General features: G+C 40.5%; 3 protein-coding genes and 3 non-coding genes across 9 annotated transcripts in view; 1 reads left to right on the top strand and 5 right to left on the bottom strand.

Annotated features, from left to right (window-relative positions):
- Positions 1 to 3877, bottom strand: part of ankrd10a (ankyrin repeat domain 10a) — a 6724-nt gene extending 2847 nt beyond the window's left edge. The window contains exons 1-3 of the mRNA XM_086067865.1: positions 3434 to 3877; positions 2394 to 2546; positions 562 to 653 (exon numbers count right to left, since the gene is read on the bottom strand). Of these exons, the coding sequence (XP_085923991.1) occupies positions 562 to 653; positions 2394 to 2546; positions 3434 to 3619 (431 nt within the window). The 5' untranslated portion in view covers positions 3620 to 3877. The remainder of the gene's footprint in view (positions 1 to 561; positions 654 to 2393; positions 2547 to 3433) is intronic.
- Positions 3433 to 20013, top strand: hsf2bp (heat shock transcription factor 2 binding protein). Of its 4 annotated transcripts, none has more exons than XM_086067863.1 (10): positions 3433 to 3626; positions 3974 to 4080; positions 4712 to 4847; positions 5579 to 5682; positions 6776 to 6925; positions 8440 to 8584; positions 8675 to 8792; positions 9085 to 9188; positions 9739 to 9938; positions 19687 to 20013. In XM_086067863.1, exons 2-10 carry the CDS (start codon positions 4030 to 4032, stop codon positions 19777 to 19779), a joined length of 1101 nt encoding a protein of 366 aa, XP_085923989.1. In that variant the 5' UTR covers positions 3433 to 3626; positions 3974 to 4029; the 3' UTR covers positions 19780 to 20013. The 4 variants fall into 4 exon arrangements, with proteins under 4 accessions (XP_085923989.1, XP_085923988.1, XP_085923987.1 ...); XM_086067862.1 differs by having other exon boundaries at positions 3433 to 3851; XM_086067861.1 differs by having other exon boundaries at positions 3434 to 3882; positions 19687 to 20012.
- cryaa (crystallin, alpha A) lies at positions 10601 to 11848 on the bottom strand. The gene is made up of 3 exons (XM_086067866.1): positions 11497 to 11848; positions 11306 to 11428; positions 10601 to 11229 (listed from the first exon to the last, which is right to left on the bottom strand). Exons 1-3 carry the CDS (start codon positions 11692 to 11694, stop codon positions 11020 to 11022), a joined length of 531 nt encoding a protein of 176 aa, XP_085923992.1. The 5' UTR covers positions 11695 to 11848; the 3' UTR covers positions 10601 to 11019.
- Positions 15417 to 15487, bottom strand: trnag-gcc (transfer RNA glycine (anticodon GCC)). Its single transcript has one exon. It is a non-coding gene; the product is annotated as a tRNA-Gly (tRNA).
- trnac-gca (transfer RNA cysteine (anticodon GCA)) lies at positions 15852 to 15922 on the bottom strand. Its single transcript has one exon. It is a non-coding gene; the product is annotated as a tRNA-Cys (tRNA).
- Positions 16671 to 16741, bottom strand: trnag-gcc (transfer RNA glycine (anticodon GCC)). The gene has a single exon. It is a non-coding gene; the product is annotated as a tRNA-Gly (tRNA).

Below are 20013 nucleotides of genomic sequence, written 5' to 3'. Positions count from 1 at the left end.
ATTTTTAAAAAAAGTATATTCATGCAAATGGACTCAGCATAATTCTCATGTCATCAACAGCTAGATAATAATTTGAATGTTTTTTTTAACAAACCTTCCAATGATGACTCATATTTAAAAAATAATTTTTATTTCAGTTTTTTTTAAATCATTGGCAGGCTTGTTTCAAAACATAAAAACTCTTACTGTTGATGACTTGAACATTATGCTGATTTCCTTTTGCCACAGACTGTTAATAGAAATGATATAAAAAACATAATTTGCACAATAATTCGTAACAGCACAACACATGGACACTACTATTATTTTTCATAAAACTAGTTTATACATTCTGTTTTGTTAATTTTTATGCTTTTAACTTTACATTTTACAATCCACTGCACTATCAAACGCGTTTAAAGTCGTAAGTGAATGTACCACTGTATTTTCTATAAGAACATTATATTCACAAGTTAAACCTTAGACAGGTTGACTACTGTCCTAGGATAGATTAAGTTAAACCTTTAAGCAAAGCAAAGCTAAGGTGTGGTGGTCATGATTTCCACTTAGCAAGTTACTTACTGTAGTTTAGCACCGGCTATCAGCAGAACTTGGATGCACTCCATGGAAGCTGCCCTGGCAGCTTTGTGGATTGGAGCCTCACCTACCAAATCCTGAAAACACAGGCTAGAAATATTAATATCCTATCAAAATATTAATATCATTAATGTCGATACCACTACATCCCAACCTTAACACACAATAAATATTATGACAAAAAAAAAAAAAGTTTATTGACTGCAGTTAACACAAATCAGGGATGAAAAGTGTGGCACGACTGCTCTAGGAGGGTAATTGGGAATGCAATTTATTTTTATTTTTTATATTTTATAATTAAAAACATAAATTTGATGCACTTTGAGTGATAAAAATCAAGCATACTTAAAAGACAGTATCAATGGATAATAAAATATCTATCCATACATGGTCATGTTACGCTATATATGCAGGGTTGGGAGGCTTACTTTTAAATTGTATTCTTCTGATACAGTTTCTAGTTACCTGTTAAAACAATGTAGTTATTAACGTAATCCAATCACCATACTATTAAAATAATGTAACAGTGGACCCTAACTATTTGCAGGGGTAGACACCCGGCCGGGCCACAAATAACAAAAATTCTAGTATAACTGACACCCATTTAGATGGATGGATGGATGCAGATGGGTGGTGAGCTTTCTCCATAACAGTTGTTGCCTACATAACGTGTGAAATTGGGAAAAAGCGGACATATAACGCTTAAAAAGGCAACATTTACAGATTTACACCCAAATAACCTTGCCATCATCTTTCACAAAGACCCAGGCGCGTGCGCACACACACACACACGCGCGCCGTAATTATGACCTAATTACGCTATGACGATGCGTATCAACCGCAAAACAAACTTTTATCCCAGTCGTAACATTTTTATTGTTAACATGGTGTTTAAATAGTACATCGGTGCGTGATATTTAAGGAGGTGGAACTCTGACTCACGTTAGCATGCAGCGGGTTAGCAACTAGCTCCTCCGTTGCAGGATGTCGCAGCACCCTGACAGTTCAAACTTTTTATTTTTCTTCAGTGAGTATATTCCAAACTGTGAATAGCGATTAAAAAAAACTTCCTCTTTCCTCTCCTACATTCAAATTGGCCGCGTAATGCGTGGAGGACTCTACTCTCGACATGTCCCATCCGCAATGCCACCCTTGCACTCTAGGGACAGTTCCGCCAACTTCTCCTAATATGGCTTGCTGCTTCTCCACGGAGAAGGTACACACACCATGAAATTAGATATTAAAATTCAAAAAATGTTCAAGAATTTTAAAGGTGGCGTTTCCAAAGTAATCAATTCAATGCGTGAAAGCAATGTTAGTGATGTGATCATAATCAACAAACGTGCAGTCTCAATGGGAACTTGTTTATGTGGTGCACCCTTGTCTCATTATCAAAATGACGGAAATCCGTCCCCACGACGGAGAACTTTAACCCCTGATCTAGTTGTCCTAGTATGCCAAAGTTGTCCTACTAGTGAGGACAAAGTGCATATTAAGTGAATGCACTTCAAGCTGTATATCAAATATCTCTAATTCAAACAGCTTTCTACAAGCAAGGTCTTCTCAGCTGGCCTTAACACTATCAGAAGCACAGACCTGCAGTGCATTACAATCTTAATTTTAAAATTGTATTAATTTACAAGATTCCCAACAATAACACATACCAGTGCGCCAAAATGTCATGCAGTACTGGAAAAAAGGTTACTAGCAAGATACAGTATAGTTGTTCTAGTATATGACATTAACTAAGTTCTCAAATAGCTTTCCATAGTGGTCATACTAACTTCATTTACATTTACACTAATATTGCAGCTCACCTGCCGGTTGACATCTGCACCAGCCTGCGATAGCCACAAAACACAGCGAGGATGCCCTCCAAGCGCAGCTGTGTGTGTTGGGGTTTGATTGAAGCGACTGGACACCGTGTTCACGTTGCAACCCATCTGCACCAGGCGTATGACACACTCCAACTGCATGGAACCATGAAAACATTCAAATGAGATGGCTGACAAATGTTTTTTATTTTTTATTTTTTTATTTAGGGGGGACAACACAAGGGCAGAGAGACAGAAAAATAGTAGTTTATCTCACTTTCATCGAGTTTGGCTGCAACCAAATTTAGCTTATTTCTTTGATATAATTACATACTACTAATACTACTTGCTTTGTATGTTGCTGTTCAGAAACATTAAATTAAAAAAAATCAAGAGTTTGATGTGCTACTATTTGTGTAATATATTTTCTGATCCGTTTCTGTACATATTCATAGTTATAATATTGTTGCATGTACAAATTTATGGGAAAGTTATTTTGAAATCAGAAGTCAAGGAACACAGTTTGTTCAAACCACGAATGCACATTGTTCATGACATAATGGTTTTTTAATTTATCTATTTAGTACACTAACTTTTTTTGTTTTATTTTTAAGTTGTATTTATTTATTTTTTAGTACACGAACTAAATAAACGAACTGGGTCACCCGGACACTTCCTGTGCGCCTTGGCGCCTAAAGCTACTATTGGCTCGGTGTCGTTTCCCCACAACCAATCAAAAATATTCCAAGCCTTTTTTTCTCTTTCTTTTCCACCTCACAACTTTATTGTACATACAAACTTGCTCACCAGTCACGTTCGACGTTCAAATAACAAAATCTCTTCACTCACTACCTAGACTACCCTATCACTACTGTATTCGCTCACACGATTAACACACAATTGCAGAGAAACCACAAAATGTCAACAGTAAATTTGAACACAATACTTTTTACGACCGTATCATGATTCTCGCTGTGTGCGTGGAAAAAGCCGACACAACACACGAATATCCTCCTTCTACGAACTTTGAAGCTAATCCGCACCTGTCCACAGTGAGCAGCCCAGTGAATGGGGGTCCAACCGTAGTAGGAGTCCTCGGTTGTTAGATGAGTGTGATGCTGGTACAGTGACAGCAAAGCTCCAAGATCTCCATCACGACAAGCGCGGTGGATAGGGAACATGCTCGTGAACGCCTCATCGTCGCTGGAAAAGTCTCGTTCTATAGACATGAGTAAAGTATGAAAACTCTCCGAGGTTCTTCCTGGTGACACGGAGCCGTCTAAACACGTTTCAATTTAATTCAAACACAAAGGAAGTCGAGATAAGCTTTTCGACTCCGCTGGAAACAAACAAGAACCGGACTGGACTTTTTCCCCCAGACTGGTTTGGGCAATGACAGTCGGTTGAAGTGAAAACACGGAAATTAAACCGGGAGTCAGGAAGTCGTTTTAAAAAAATCAGGTTTTTGCGATCATTTATCCGTCGTGGTAAAGTACGAGGATTATTTTTTGTCGTGTATTAATTCGTTTTGGAAAAAAAAAAAGTCAAATCTTTAGTCATACTGTTCTTCATTTCTTCTCCAGGAATCGTTAAATTTGGATTGACAGAAGATAAACGTAGAAAGTGAACCTAGCATAGCATGTCTTCATCATTTGGCGGGTCATCACTTCTCTTGTGTGATGGAGCTAAGGTAAAATCATGTATGATGTAAAATCAATCCAAAACTCATTCACATTTGGCTTTTTGTCTGAACATGCTGTGAAATCGCCCTGGAATTTCAATCATATACATTGACTTTTGTTGCTGTTGATACTGCCTTTGGTAGACTATAATAAAATGTGCGCTCGGAACCTGTTAGCTACTTGTCATGGGTCAGACAAAATGTAATTGAATAAGTCAGCTTTGTCAAAGTCTGCTGTAGACAAGTTTAGTACGATTGAGCTGGATATGAGGAAAATTGGTGATTATGTACAATTCCAATTCTCATAATAATCATTTAAAAAGGTTAAGCAATGTTTAACAAACGTCTTGACTAGCGAGCTTTCTCTGTTTGACAAGTTTGGTGTCTGACATCCCCCTATGTCAGGGGCGGGCAAACTCGGTCCTCGAGGGCCGGAGTCCTGCAGGTTCTGGATGTTTCCCTTCTCCAACACATCCGATATATGATCAGCTCATCAGCACCCGCTGCATAAGCCTGATAACAATCCTGTTGATTGGAATCAGCTGCGTTGGAGCAGGGAAACATCCAAAACCTGCAGGACTCCGGCCCTCGAGGACCGAGTTTGCCCACCATTGCCCTCTGTCTATCGTCTTCTCCTCAGGATGGTTTTGTTCGAGTGAGGAAAAGAGACCTGGAAAAGTTAACCACAGAGGTTATGCAGTTAAGGGAGTTCCTGCCTAAAGTTGTAAACGGTGATTTGATTGACATGCTACACAAAACTCGAGTAACAAAAACAGGTAAGACATGCTGAACCTATGACTAGAATTATCCATCCACCCATCCATTTTCTGCAGAATTTTCTCAAGGATAAGCCAGCAAATTACTGAGAGAAGACAAGCCTTGTGATGGACAGGTTTTGACCTAAATACCACTCAGATCAGATCAGTTCCATCCATATGACCCTGAACCCATCATCACTTATTTTGTTAGAATTTTTTAAAATATATTAATAATAAATATATCTTTGTTCATCTATCTATGCCGGTGATGTATAGGGACAGGCAGGAAAAACAAATGCTCTTCAAATAGATGGCAGAAGGTATACAATAAACCTGTTGCTATTCATTCATACAAGAGAATCATATAAGTCATAACTTCTTGCAAGTATTTCAACTTTGTGTTCAATTAAACAGATTAAGATTTCCCACGGAGAAAGTCAGTTTGTGAATAAAGATATTATTTAAGTATGAATACTTTTTGTGACATTTTTGTTTGGTGGTGTACAATGAGATGTTACTAATGTACAATGGTGGTTGCGTTGGCTCAATAAAGGCTAGGAAGCACTAGTGTTGAAATTAATGTAGGAGAGCAGATGAGAGTGTTGATTATATTCATAAACTCACAGTTTCCTTGCTTTTCATTTATTGTGTGAATATGGAGAGACTGATACATAACTGAATGTTGATGTGACTCAAAATTACCATTGTCGTGATTCATCATGTGTTCATATGTGTGTGTCTGTGAGTAGTGAAAGAGCATCTTACACAGGAACAAGAGCATTTAAAGCAGGAGTGTCTTCATCTTCAGTCCAGACTGGAGGTGTTGCAAATTGAATGTCAGAGAGAGAGAGAGGTGAGAGCTACAGGTCTGGATCTGGATACATTTTTAACAGTAGTTTTAACAACAACAATTTCAGCATCATGAGATTCAATACGTCACCAATTTTGCCTTTACAAATATAACAGCATGTTCAAATCGGCTTAACATTTTTTTTTTTAGAAAGGTGTTCATTTAATAATTTTTTTTGCGGTGGTGTAATTATATTACAAATGGCTTGTTTTTACAGTCTCTTAGCATACAGTGCAATTTTATACAAATGCAAACTATAACCACAGTAAAAAGTAATTATGATTCAACTGGAGAACGGAGAAGTGTATGCCTTGCACAAATAATAAAAAATGTATTGTATTATTGTTAATTGGAATTGTGTGATCCCTTGTTATTAAAATGAGTGATGCGTGGCTTGATTTGTGTGTGATTAGACGGATAAAGCCTAATTCAAATTATTCAACACCATAGATTACAAATATTGCTATGATGATTTTAGGCCAAAATCTTAAAATACACACATTTTTACCACTATGTTGACAAATTAAAGTCATTACTTCAAATCATCGAATTTATTTTATTTATAAGTACAAGTACACTGTGTCATTACAAACAGGTTTTAGTCATGTCATTTAACATTGACATAATTAATTGCAAGTTTTCAACCATGAAATTACAAAGTGTGTCACTGTAGGAAAGTAATGAAAAACAACATGGTGGGAAAGATGCATTGATAATTGGTAATCAAAAAGTCAGTGGAGAATCATTCGGCTGCTCGAGATTTCCCCACACCTACCTTCTTTATACATGCCAACCTTATGGATTGTTCTATGGCACATGCTTACTCGACAATATTCATGAAAATTGAGTAGATCAATTTATGAGTTATCTTAGTCGATGACACGTGGCATAAAAACATAATCACCCTAGTATAGGTAACTACAGTATGCCTCTGTGCTATACACTGAGCAGTATTATCTTTGTGAAGGATTTTATTTTAATACATCTTTTATGTTCCTCCACTTTGTGAAATGGTGCAACTCTTCAAATCAAATATGTTGAATTGATAGCTGATTTACTCAGTGTGTGTGTTTTCTGTCCATTTTTATGTGTGCAGGAGAAATTGCTGTTACGTGAGCAACTCTGGCAGAGTGGAGCCGAGTTGCAGCAACAGGCTGACTACTGCTTCAGTCTTGGTTCTGCAGTCTGCAGCCTTCTGTGGAACTGCTCTACAAGTGAAGACATGGTTAAGCAGTGGCTAGCTGATGTAAGACTTATCTTTGTGTGTTACTGTTATGTTGTGCGGCGAATTGCCGCTATTCACGGACAATAGGCACAGATTCCTGCCGCATATAGAGAAATTCTATAAGTAATTGACACACCGCTAAAAGGGGTTTGTAATTGCCTACAGATGCCATAAGACAGTGTCAAAACACTGGCATGCAGTTTAGATTGATTTGTTTACGGTGGCCTGTAAGTTTGTAACAACAAATCCATCCATCCATTTTCTGAACCGTTTATCACAAAGAAAAATGAGGAAAGCGTCGTTATCATGCATTTAGTGTGTACACAATCATGAACCAATGTTATATAAACGACTATTTAGTAGTTGAATTATTCAACAAAATGCATGAGGCTTATCAATAGTATTAGCTTGCAAAACTCAAACAACAGCAGAAAATGTGACTTAAAAACTTACAAATTACAATTTTTTTTTTTAATGTAATGAGTTGGTCATCTTGAATAACTCATGACATATTTAGGGTTTTGGTAGCAAATCAACAGTTTAAAACAGGACAAAGATTTAATTAAAAGCTACCAATCAAAAGTCTTCACTTGGCAAAAGCGGGTTGAAAGTTGTACTCTACAATGACCACCAGATGTCCTCCATAGCATTTCGGAGAAAATCATTTTCTGCTATACTGTATATGCAGAAGTAACGCAATTTATGCAGTAATTAGAAAACAAGAAACAAAGGAGGCAAAAAAATAAGTTAAAGGTGCAGTGTGCGATATCTAAGCTGTTAGCAAGATCAAACCCGCACACACCTTGCGTCCGAGACCAATACTACACCCCTGCGAACGAGCGCACGACATGCACTGACATGAACTGACATGAACTTAAGACAGGCATTGTGTACAAGCAAATGCTTGCCAAGGTTGCTACCTTGGTAGCATGCATGGCTTATTCATGTTGGAAAGTTTCCAAACATGAAATGTTACTGGTTTGTTGTTGTACTTTATGGAATATACAATCAATTAAAAATAGAAGAGACGTGGTCAACTTACCTGACAACATGGTGAGAGTGATGACTAAATGGTGGTTTTCCAGGCCCAGCGATGCAGCCCTCCGATATTCCTATAGGAAATCATCATGACAAATATTAAGCCTTCGGTCTCGGGTTGGCCATTATAGTCACATCGCACCATTGATAAGTTTAGAAATGATAATTTAAAAAATAAATTAGATGAATAAAATGGAACCAAGAATTTTAAAATGTTAATAATATTATAGTATAACATACTGACACTTTGGCAAGAAGTGATTTTTTTTTAAGGCTGCAAACTACCTTTTATCAAAGAAAAATGCAAAATCAAGTTCTTTGTAAAGGCTTGGCAATGGTATATATTCAATCCCACAGGCCTGTACAGTGGATCGGTAAAAAAATAAATCTGCAAATTGTTGAACTTGTGCGAATGGCGAACCGCAAATCTTTGGAGGTTCACTGCACTTCTGTACAACTTTTGTGTATCCATCGTGTGTTCAATTCTTTTGGAGTAGGGAAGCCTGCCGGCCTTTCTAACTGTGGCCACTCAGACTCTGGGGAGCTTTGTGAGAACTCTCGATGAGGATGTAAAGAGTCGATCTGAGGACTACAATACCCAAGAGTACCAATTTGTTTTGGCGCTCGCTGGAACCATTACTAGTAAGAAGCAGTCATACACAAGTATTTAGAAAAAAGCTAGGTTCATGAAACTATGCCTACTGTAACTGCTCTTTGCTTCTTGCCAATCAGACATAGCGGCTGTGACCAGTGGGCGCGATTTCTTGTCTGGCTCAGCGCATGATCTGTTGGACACGTTGATAAAGCTGTTAGAGCTGATGAAGCCTGGTGCATTCCCCAAACTAAAAGTGTACGTATGGAGATTTATATTTATTGGTTTAATTGATTCCTTTAATTCTTTTAAGCGACTATTTCATTGATGTGCTTTTCTTGCACTAACAAGATGACTGCAGAGAGGAATTAATTTAAAAACAGTCAGAGTGTAATCATTTCTATATTGTGTCTATAAATCTTAGTTGATGAGGTAATTTACATGATTTAGATGTAAGTAAATGTTTTTAATGAGTCAAATTCTTTCTTCTCAGCATTTAACAAGGTGTGTTGTGTTCATGTTTTTGTTTATTGCTGGTGTTTTGCGGCAGATTGCTGCTAATGGGTCTCTATAATGCCAGTATCAGTGTGAAGGGGCTCAAGTACATGATTGAGAACCCAGCACTGCTGCCTCTTATTTGGACTCTGCTTGAAGGTAAATAGTCAGAGGAAAGAAATCTTAAAACGATAACAAGATAATGTCAAATAAACTGAATAAAAATGTCCAATTTAAGTTGATAACTTTCAGAGCTATAATTACATAGCTCCTGTGCATTGTTGATGAATTCCTCACTAGATGGCGCTGTCACCTCAATATGAACTGACTTAATGGCTCATGCTTTGTCACAGTATTTTCCATCCATCCACCCACCCTTTTTGAATACTGCTATTCGTCAATTGGGGTCTATCTCAGCTGACTTTTAGGCCAAGGAGCAGAATGCACTTTCTGTGATGTAATTAAGTAACAACCATTCATACACACACACATTCACACTTATGGACATTATAGAGTCCAACATCCATGTTTTTGGAATGTGTGAGGAAGCTGAAAAAAAAACCTCGCAAAAGCACAGTGAGAAATAACTCCACACAGTGGCAATCCAATGTTGAGTGTTCTCATCGAAATTAAAGGAGTGATCAACAAGTTTATTTGGAGACTTCATCTCCAACACCATGTGCCTTACATATATTTGTCTATGCAACAGACAGATCATGGGAAGTGTGCCTCCACTCCTTGCGTCTCCTGCAGTCAGTGTTACTGGAGGATGTAGCGCAGCCTTGCCTGGGCGCGGCTCTGCAGGATTCAGACCTCCAGGCCCGTATTAGCAGGTTCACCTCCAGTGTTCAGCCTAGCTTGAGACTGTTAGCTCAGCAGACCTTGGTGGACCTCCAGGTGCTCATGCAGGTAATACATTAAAAAATAGTGTGATTGGGTGCAATTTCTGACAGGTGATGAGTAACTTAACACTAAATATGATTGTTGGGTTAAAAAGCACAATTTGGACAGGAAAATAAGATAGTAAAAATATAAGATAGTAAATGTGTGTAACATAAGGTTTAAAAGGGATTCAAATATTTTTACCAATTTTAGTGTAAAGCACATAACTGTAAATTACAGGAACATACAAAAATACAGTAAAGATAATCCAGAAATTTGGTGGGCTAAAAATGTGATAATAGTTAATGACCACCTTACTGCAAATTCATGTGAAACCAAAACATTTGTGTGTTTCCAGGCTCAAGGATGTCAACAGAAAAATAAGTGACATGCCTTTCGATGTTTTGTTGACCTGTTTTCCTCCGTTTTTTTTGCTCTATTCTGTTCTTGTTTGGGAAGACTCATGGTACAGAGAGTTGACCAGAGCAGTTAGATGAGTGTGTGTTTATGTGTGTGTGTATGTTTGTATATGACTTGTTTGTTGTAGAGTCATTTTGAAACATCTATGTATATTATATTGGAGTTATGTGCAAAGAAAATTAAAGAGGAAGTTTGCATATTCTGGTTTCATTACAATGAATGTCCGTAAATACTTCAGGGCAATTGATGACACAGGAGTAGCCTTCTGATAATTTTGCAGCTTTATTATGATTTTCTTTCGCATGGACTTCTCATTATCGAGGTATCCAGTGAACAAGGCATAGACTAAAAGACAGGATATATTGGAGACATGAGAGTAGAAGGTTCAAAGGGTCTGAGCATGAATGGAAGCAGTCAGCGCTTTGAACTTTAAAGAAATATGTGACAAAATAAGTCTGATGTTACCTGCAAGCCAAACAATCATGAGGACCTTAATTTTAGCATCTTCACTGGGACACTTTTGTTAAAACCAGACTACTAGTGATGCTCTAGGAGTATGCTAAGAATTATTTTGAGAGAAAATAATGAAGCACGAAGGACCCATGTGTCCTTGATAGGGAAAAGAGGAAGAATGAGTGGAGGATACGAGGCTGCCGTCCTATTTGGTCGACGCCCACCACACGAGCCTTTAGGAAGAGGCAGCAGCATTGGGCTTGTCATCACGAGTGACAGGGATGTTGCGCTCACTACGGCCGGATTCGTTCCCTCCGCTAACCTTTGGCCCGGTCAGTGTCAGCAGGCCGTCAGCGGAGAGAGTGCAGGTAATGGCGGATTGGTCCACGCTGGATGGGAGGCGGTAGCGGCGGTGAAATTCACGGGAGATGTAACCGTGGTCATCCTGGAAGACAAATCAGTTAAGACTAAGCGAATTTGCACAAACCTACCAAAAAAAAAAAAAAACGGCTATGACTCACCTGTCTTTCTCCATGCTTGCCCTGGATCTCCACATAGTCGTCTGTGACCTTCACACTCAGCTCGTCGGGAGAAAAGTGCTTGACATCCAGGTAGACCGTGAACTTTTCCCTGTCATACCTCACCTGGGGAATTTATTAGCAGAGACATAAATGTAAGTGAATCGAGACAGACAGTTCCAGCTTGCTTTTACCTCTGACATTCCGGAGTTGGAAGAATCCAAAAAGCTACGAAACAGTGACTGTCTGTAATAGGGGCTGATAGTGGAGGCAGTGTAGGGGAAGAGGTCGTAATCGAACATGCCCTCGCCAAAAAACTGGTCGAAGAGTCGAGCTGGGTAAATGGAGCCTAGGGCGCGTCTGAACCAGGGGTGCTGGATGGCAATATCCATGACTGCAGAGAGGTTTTGGTCTGGTACAGCTTGGCTTGGCTTAGGTGTTGAAATGTGGCTGCTCAGCTTGGGGTGCAGCAGGTGAAGAGAGTAATCAAAGAACGATGTTGAAAACAGCGAGTGGATAAGAGTAACCTGGGTGTTTTCTGCCCAACGGCTGCATCCTCTTTATATACCTAAGAACCAGAAAGAGGGGCTTTAGCCACGATCCCTCTGGAATGGCATTATGTCATGTTGCGTTTAGCACACTCAGCAGAATTTGAGTTGAGGATGGACAGACTGGGGGTGGGGATGGGGGTGTTTCTGGGTCCAGGGGCTGGCGTGACTCAGTGCCACCTACGCGCCAGACACCCGGGGCTGCCAATACAAACTGCTCTTGATGTGGAAGGCATGGCCAATACAATAAGGCCAGGAAGCAATGCGCAGCTCTGTATTGTTCCGCATGGGTGTCTGGGCCAAGAGTAGATTTAGAGACATTGTTGGGCAAAGGAAGAAAAGGTTCAGCGAAGGTGAGCTGAAAAATGAATGCAAACATTTTACCTACATGCAATGAAAACAATAATTTATTTACCGGGGGGATACAAACCTATCTCACCCTCTGTGAAAAAGTAATTGCCCCCCTTGTTAAATCACGAAGCAACTGTGACTAACCACAGCTGTGGAAAATAGTTCAATTTCACAGGCCACACGCACACCTAATTGCCACAACCTTTGGTTGAATCAAAAACTCACTTTAAAGGAGAAGTCAACCTTAAACATTTCTTGTCAACAATATATTATATGTGACCTCACTAGTCTAAACTGAACAGATTTGTGGAGTAAGAGTTATGCAGCAACATCCAGTCTTTTTTATCCATTTCAGGAGGCGGCCATTTTGCCACTTGTTGTCGACTGAAGATAACATCACAGTTGCTCAGGGCTCAGGCAACAACCAATCACACCTCACCTGTTTTCTGAAGCTGAGCTGTGATTGGTTGTTACCTGAGACTTGAGCAACTGTGATATCCTTTTCACTCGACAGCAAGTGGCAAAATGGCTGCCTTCTGATATTGAGAAACGAGAAACGTTTGATTTAAGTTATTGCTGCCAACGGTGACTCAACTCGCTATTAGGTTCAAGGGTCAGATAGGTTTGTATTTTCACCAGTAACATGTCATACTGGTCATTCTCAACCTTTTTTTTTTTCTCGCTGCTCCATAACTCAGCAGGAAATCTATTGATATAAAAGTCAACCATCTCCATAGTCAAAACTTTACCAGGAAAATATTTCTCTTTTCATCGCTGCCTGCTGTCTTTTTTCATCTATCCCTTCCCTTGTGAGTGCAAGTATAAAATTATACGAACGAAAGCACACAGGATGACAACAGATTAAACAAACTGAGCAGAGCTCTGGTTTTACATCAAAGTCAGTTATGCACGCTTACTCACTTCAGGGAGATTTCCAATGGAGCGTCCTTATTTTAGTCATCAGGCATTAATTTCCCATTTTGTCTCAGAAAGCCTGATTTATTGAAAATGTCCAAACATCAGATGTCATATTTAAAACATATATATTTGGCGCCAGTGGCAGCACAGTGGCTGAGTAGTTAGTTTTCTTGTCTGTGTAGCAAAGAAGTGTCTCCGGCTTGACCATGCTGACTTTTTGAATGAAGTTGGCAGGTTATCTCTGTCCTTTGAGTTCTCTCAAGGTACTGATACTGTGGTTATCTAACAAAGTTAATGAAGATGACCCTTAGGTTAGCTTAGTTACTGTAAGCATCAATGGGAGTGTGAATGGTTGTCTTTTGTCACGTGCCTGGACTTGTCAACCTCTCCGTTAAATTAAAAATAATCAAGGATAAGATTTGTGTTTAGTGAGTGAGCAAGAGAGAATTCCTCTACAGAGAAAGTATCACTTTATGCTGATAGATTTTTTATTTCTCAGAGAAACCAAGTGATCCTTTTCAAATTTTGGTATGAATAGAGAGATTTACTTTGAAATTCCTTATTGCTTTTAAAAATGGTTAAATGTCAACATAGTCCACATTAAAGCACTTTGTTTGCTGGATGTGAGAAGATCGAATTAAATGTGTCAAGCACGACAGCATAATAGGTTATAATTGTATTTATTTTGTTTTTTGGGCATTTAGACAATGTAGGCACTATGCATGTTTACAACCATGTAGTCTATTTTCAACGTCAATTTGCTGTAGAGTATTGCTTAAATTTATGGTAGCAACATCAACAATTAAAGACCACAAATCTTAACATTCAGTTTTGACAAAATGTATGAAATGCACAAAAAAAAAAGGGTTATTTCCCATGCCCGCTTCACCACTAGTGGTATTAGGCTAATCCTGCTGGGCTTTGGCCTGCTAACACAGGGGCTTAGTTGCTCCATATAATCGTGGGCCAAGAGCAACTGAGCCGGTCAGCCGCATCTGTTGTACGGTAGGGTGGTAGAGGTTTTCCGAAGTTCGGGGTCGGCTAGCTGCTGCCGACCGGACACAGACGTTGATTAGACTGGCTCCAGATCACCAGAGTCAGCACTCTGGCTTTTTAATCAATGGGACAGACAATGAATGTGTGTTCAAACGAGCTGTTTTGGCCTTCAACCTATCTCCTTCTGGCTGTGTGAACATGCACTTATTCATTCATTCTGAGTTTGATATGGGGGCACATGGCACCAGGAAGGATCAGAAAGAACACGTTTATTATAATAATATTGCATTTATATTTGAATATAACTCCAAAGCTGCCAAATAAAGACACTGCAATGAAACATGAAAAACAAAGTACGTAGGTGTAAATTTTTTTATAAAATACATCGATGTAAAAACAAGACCAGAATGAGTATGAATGGATGTATTTTGACAGAGGCGATTCTAGGGTTATGGGTGCTTAAAGACGTTTGGGGGTGCGGGATGAACTACCAATGCTTGGTGTTATGTTCCCAATGGGCTGTAGAACTCCCTCAAGGCAATCCCCAAGGGACTCGCTATGTCTTGTTATTGTATCACTCTTGGAATGTATCGTTATAGCAACATATATATTGCTATCTTCATAATGATACATTAAAATAACAAGACTCAGCGATAATCCATACAAATTACAAACAATCATACTACATTTCTCTATCCATCTCCTACAATTTATTCGGGGTCGGGTCATGGGGGCAGCAGCATGAGCAGGGAAGCATAACTTCTTTCTCCCCAGCCACTTCGTCAAGCTCCTCCGGGGAAATCCCAAGTCTTTTACATTACGCAGAGAAACAACAATTGAACAATTTGAGAGTAAGCTGCTGCCGCCTCTGTCAAAGTGCATTGGCTGGGAATCGAACCCAGGCCTCTCACATAGCAAGTGAGAATTCTACCATTGAACCACCAATGCTCTGTGATGGCTGCCCAATAGGGTGGAGACCTCCACTAAGGCAAAATCTTTTCAAGGGACTCGCTAGTTATCTAGAATTAACCTCGCGGCAGTGTTGCCATAATGATACTGTTTTTGTTGTTGTTGTTTTTGTTACGAAAACAACACAGTGAGATGATGCTCAATTGCTGTAACAAAACTTGCTGATTTTACAGTTGATAATATCGCATTGAGGAAACATATTAGAACATTTTAAGACTAAGCTGCTGTTGACTCTTATACATTACCAACACTTAATGCTAACCACGCATCACGATTTCAATAAATTGTGAGAACAGATTTGAGACTCTGCTGCTACAGCTCAGAAGGCAAATTGCATTGGCTGGGAATCGAACCCAGGCCTCTCACATGGCAAGCGAGAATTCTACTACTAAACTACCAATGCTTGCTTGTTCTGCTTCATGATTAGGCTAAAGACCTCAACGAAGGTAAAATATTTGAGGATATGGCTGTTAATGTGCCGTTTTTGGAATGTAGAGTAATTGCAATATTACAGGGGTTAATCCGATAAGGGGTTAATAAACGAAAAACAATAGAAAACTCTACCTTAGACACGTGCTGTACATGCCTTCAGGTTTTTCTTGAATGTTTTACAAATGCTCAATATGGCCACCACCAGCAGCATCATGAAGACTTGATAGTAAATAACTACACATCGGGATCACGATCAATAACGATAACAGTAGATTACGATACATTGCGCAAACAAATTCCAACATAAGCTGCTGCTGTCTCCGTAAAAAATTAATTGCATTGGCCGGGAATCAAACTCAGGCCTCTTGCATTGCAAGCAAGAATTCTACCACTGAAATACCAATGCTAGTTTTTGAAAAATGTGTAGACCTCCTCCAACAAAGCAAAACATTATCAAGGGACGTATCGCTGTTGGAATGTATCATAGCAACATATATTACTATTTTGATAATGATACTTTGCAGTAACAACACTCTGCGATAACGATTTTGGAAATACCCAATGTGATAGCAATTTTAACAACACTTTGAGATAACAACACTTGCCGATAACCATAAATAACTATACATTGAGATAACAATTCATAGCAGTAATGCTATATTACGATACGAGTTCGATTATAACTGTCGATAGCAAATTAGAGAATGAGCTGCTGCCTCTGTAAAGGTAAAGTGCATTGGCTGAGAATCGAACCCAGGCCTCTAACATGGGAAGCGAGAATTCTACCACTGAAATGCCAATGCTTGGTGCTAGTGTTCCACTGGGCTGTAGTCCTTCCTCAACGCAATTTCAAGAGACTCGCTGTATTGTTCTTGGAATATGTCATTATAGCAATATATATATTGCTATCATCAAATTATAAAACAACAAGACTCTGCGATAACAATTTGGAACTATCCAATGATCCATACAAATAACAATTATACAACATTTCTCTATCCGTCTACTACAACTTATTCGGGGTCGGGTCATGAGGGCAGCAGCATGAGCAGGGAAGCCTAACTTCTTTCTCCCAAACCAGTTCATCAAGTTCCTCCGGGGAAATCCCAATACTTTTACATTGTGTAAGAAAATTTGAGACAACTCTGTCAAAGTGCATTGGCCGGGAATCGAACCCGGGCCTCTCACATGGCAAGCGAGAATTCTACCACTGAACTACCAATGCTACTTTCTGAATACCATGTAAACCTCCAACAAAGCAAAACATTATCAAGGGACGTATCGCTGTTGGAATGTATCATAGCAACATATATTATTATTTTGATAACGATACTTTGCAATAACAACACTCTGCGATAACGATTTTGGAAATATCCAATGCAATAGCAATTTTAACAACACTTTGAGATAACAACACTTGCCGATAACCATAAATAACTATACATTGAGATAACAATTCGTAGCAGTAATGCTACATTACGATATGAGTTTGATTATAACTGTCGATAGCAAATTAGAGAATGAGCTGCTGCCTCTGTAAAGGCAAAGTGCATTGGCTGGGAATCGAACCCAGGCCTCTCACATGGGAAGCGAGAATTCTTTTTCTTTTTTTAATATATTTTTTTTTTCTGGAGAGCTCAGTATTGTTCATTTGGTAATTTTACCGATTTGACATGTCATCATCATTGCTCTCTTTTTATGTTTTATTTTATTTTATTTTTTAATTTTTTTATTTTGTATGTGGGTGAGTATATGTATGTGCATGTGCGTGTGTGTGTGTGCGTGGTTGTGAGTGTGTATTCATTAGTTCACCTAAAACCTATTAAAAATCCCATACCGTTCACCTAAACCGAATACTTCAGAATCCAGCTAGAGTCGTGAGGTTGTCAGGAGACCCGAGGAAGGATCAAAGAAAAGAAAGGAAAGTGAAATCCAGCACCGACCAGACATTACATACTACCCACCGGGTTACCAACCAGAGTCTTTCACCAACCCCAGAAACATCTAAATTCAAACAAATTAGGGAGAACTCAAGAGACCAAAGGAGAAACTGAGGAAAGGAAGGAAGGGCAGATGAAGCAGAGTGAGATCCACAGACACCAGCCTCCACCGATTCAACGACCAGAGGAAGAAGCAGATTGTGTTTGAGTTTCGATAGATGCTGGTGTGGTGGATCTGGCATGCATGAAAATCTCCACCAAAGAGGGCAGCCGTCGACCCCTGCCAGAACAGAGCAAGCGCAACACCTCAGGGCCCCCCAGGCCACGGCAGCGCCAAGGGACAACCCCCGGAGAGCAAACCCAGGAGCCAGGAGCGCCCCCCACCCAACGCAGCACTGTAGGCCCGCCAGGCACTCCACCGGTCCACAGCCCCCGCTCCCTCCACGAGCCCCCCACCGGTCCACAGCCCCCGCTCCCTCCACGAGCCCCCCACCCGCCCCCCATCCACCCCAACCCAGCCCCAGGCCCCCAAACCCCCAGACAACCCCACCTCCAGCACCCCCCACCCAGCCACCCCCACCCCCACCAACACCCACCCCCCCAATCAAGCCGCCCGACCCCACCCCCACCAACCGCCAGCCCCCGACCCCCAAACCCCGGGGACCCCCGTACCCAGGCATCGGTGCCGAAGAGGGGCCGGACAGCAGAGCGGAGAGGGCACCCGCGCCCACCTCACCTCCCGCCGCGTGGAGGGACGGAACACCGGGGGCAGAAGGGGAGATGGGGGCACCGGGGCGGCACCCCTGAACCCCAGGCCCAGCGGGGAAAGGCCCCGGTCGTCACTCCAGCCTTCTTAGTGAAAGCTAACCCTGTTACTGAGTTCGCCAGCTCGCCGACTGGCGAACTCTACCCCTACACCTTGAATGTGACCCCACCCAGTGTATATACAAGTGTGTGTGTGTGGTGCATTAAAATTGGGTGCAGGTGAGCCGGAGCAGATGGAAATTATATCCCCACGCTCCGATCCACCTGCCTCCCAGTCATGTCAGTGAGTGGATGTGGTGCATTCAAAAAATAAATAGGGGGGGCACGATGGCGCGGCGGGGACACGGACAGAGGATCGCAGCACTGCTCTGTACTGCGGTCTGCCCCAACCGATGGCACCCCACCCCGAGGTGCCAAGAGGTCCACCGGAGTGGGGCGGGCACAACACAAAAATATACTCCCAAGATTTCTGGGGTGCCAAAATGAGCTAAATACACGTCTGTATTTTGTATTTGACATTGAAGAGGAAAATACAGTATGTGTTGCACAGGTCAGGTGATAGTTCAGTTCCACCGCAGGAGGATCGAGGAGACAAGTTTTTCAAGTTCAGAAATAGGAATGCTGTCCCATTCTTTTCTCATACGCTTATCTCTCTAACTGTTCAACTGTCTTGGACCTTCCCCTTTATGATGCGCCATATGTGCTCTATAAGTAAAAGAAGTAAACTGCAGGCTGGCCATTTCAATACCCGGATCCTTTTCCTACGCAGCCATGCTGTTGTAATTGGTGCTGCATGTGGTCTGGCATTATCGTGTTGAGAAATGCAAGACCTTCTCTGAATGTGATGATGCCTAGATGGGAGCATATGTTGTTCTCGAATCTGAATATACCTTTCTGCATTGATGATGCCTTTCCAGATCTGGAAGCTGTCCATGCCACACGCACTCATGCAACCCATGAGTGCTGATAACAACTTGGGTTGTCCTTGTCCTCTTTAGTCAGTATGATATAGCGCCCCAGTTTTCCACAAAGAACCTCGAATCGTGATTAGTCTGACCACAAAACAGGTTTCCACTTTGCCACACTCTATTTTAAATAACCGTTGGCCCAGAGAAACGCCTGCGCTTCTTGGTCTGCTTTAGAAATGGCTTCTTCTTCGTACTTTAGAGTTTCATCTTGCGTTCACCCACAATGTTTTCTGGAAGTATTGCTGAGCCCTTTCTGGGATTTCCCTGACAGTAAGCATTCCTGTTTTCGGTGCAGTGCCATTTAAGGGCCCGAAGATCATGGGCATCCAGTATGATTTTTCGGCCTTGACCCTTACACACAGAGATTGTTCCAGATTCTCTGAATCTTTGGATGATATTATGCACTGTAGATGATGATTACTTCAACCTTTTTGCACATTTTCACTAGTAAACACCATTCTAATATTTCTCTACTATCTTTCTCCGCAACATTGGAGGAATTGGTGATTCTCATCTTCGCTTCTGAGAGACACTGCCATTCCAAGAAGCTCTTTTTATACTCCAATCAAGTTGCCAATGGACCTCATTAGCGGTAACTGGTCTTACAGCTTTTTTTTTTATAAGTGCAATTTACTTTTCCAGCCTCTTATTGCTACCTGTCCCAACTTTTTTTTTTGATTTGTTGACACCATGAAATTTACAATCTACATATTTTTCCCTTAAAATTATAATTTTTTTCAGTTTAAACTTTTGACCTGTCATCTATGTTCTATTCTGAACAAAATATTGAAAAATAAAATAAAATAAAAAATAGGTGAATTACT

The sequence above is a fragment of the Leptonotus elevatus genome, chromosome 2 (genome assembly GCF_054856555.1).
Source record: "Leptonotus elevatus isolate MCC_2025b chromosome 2, RoL_Lele_1.0, whole genome shotgun sequence".
NCBI lineage: Eukaryota > Metazoa > Chordata > Actinopteri > Syngnathiformes > Syngnathidae > Leptonotus > Leptonotus elevatus.
Note: the sequence above shows the minus strand (reverse complement) of the source record. Positions and strands in the feature narration are given on the sequence as shown.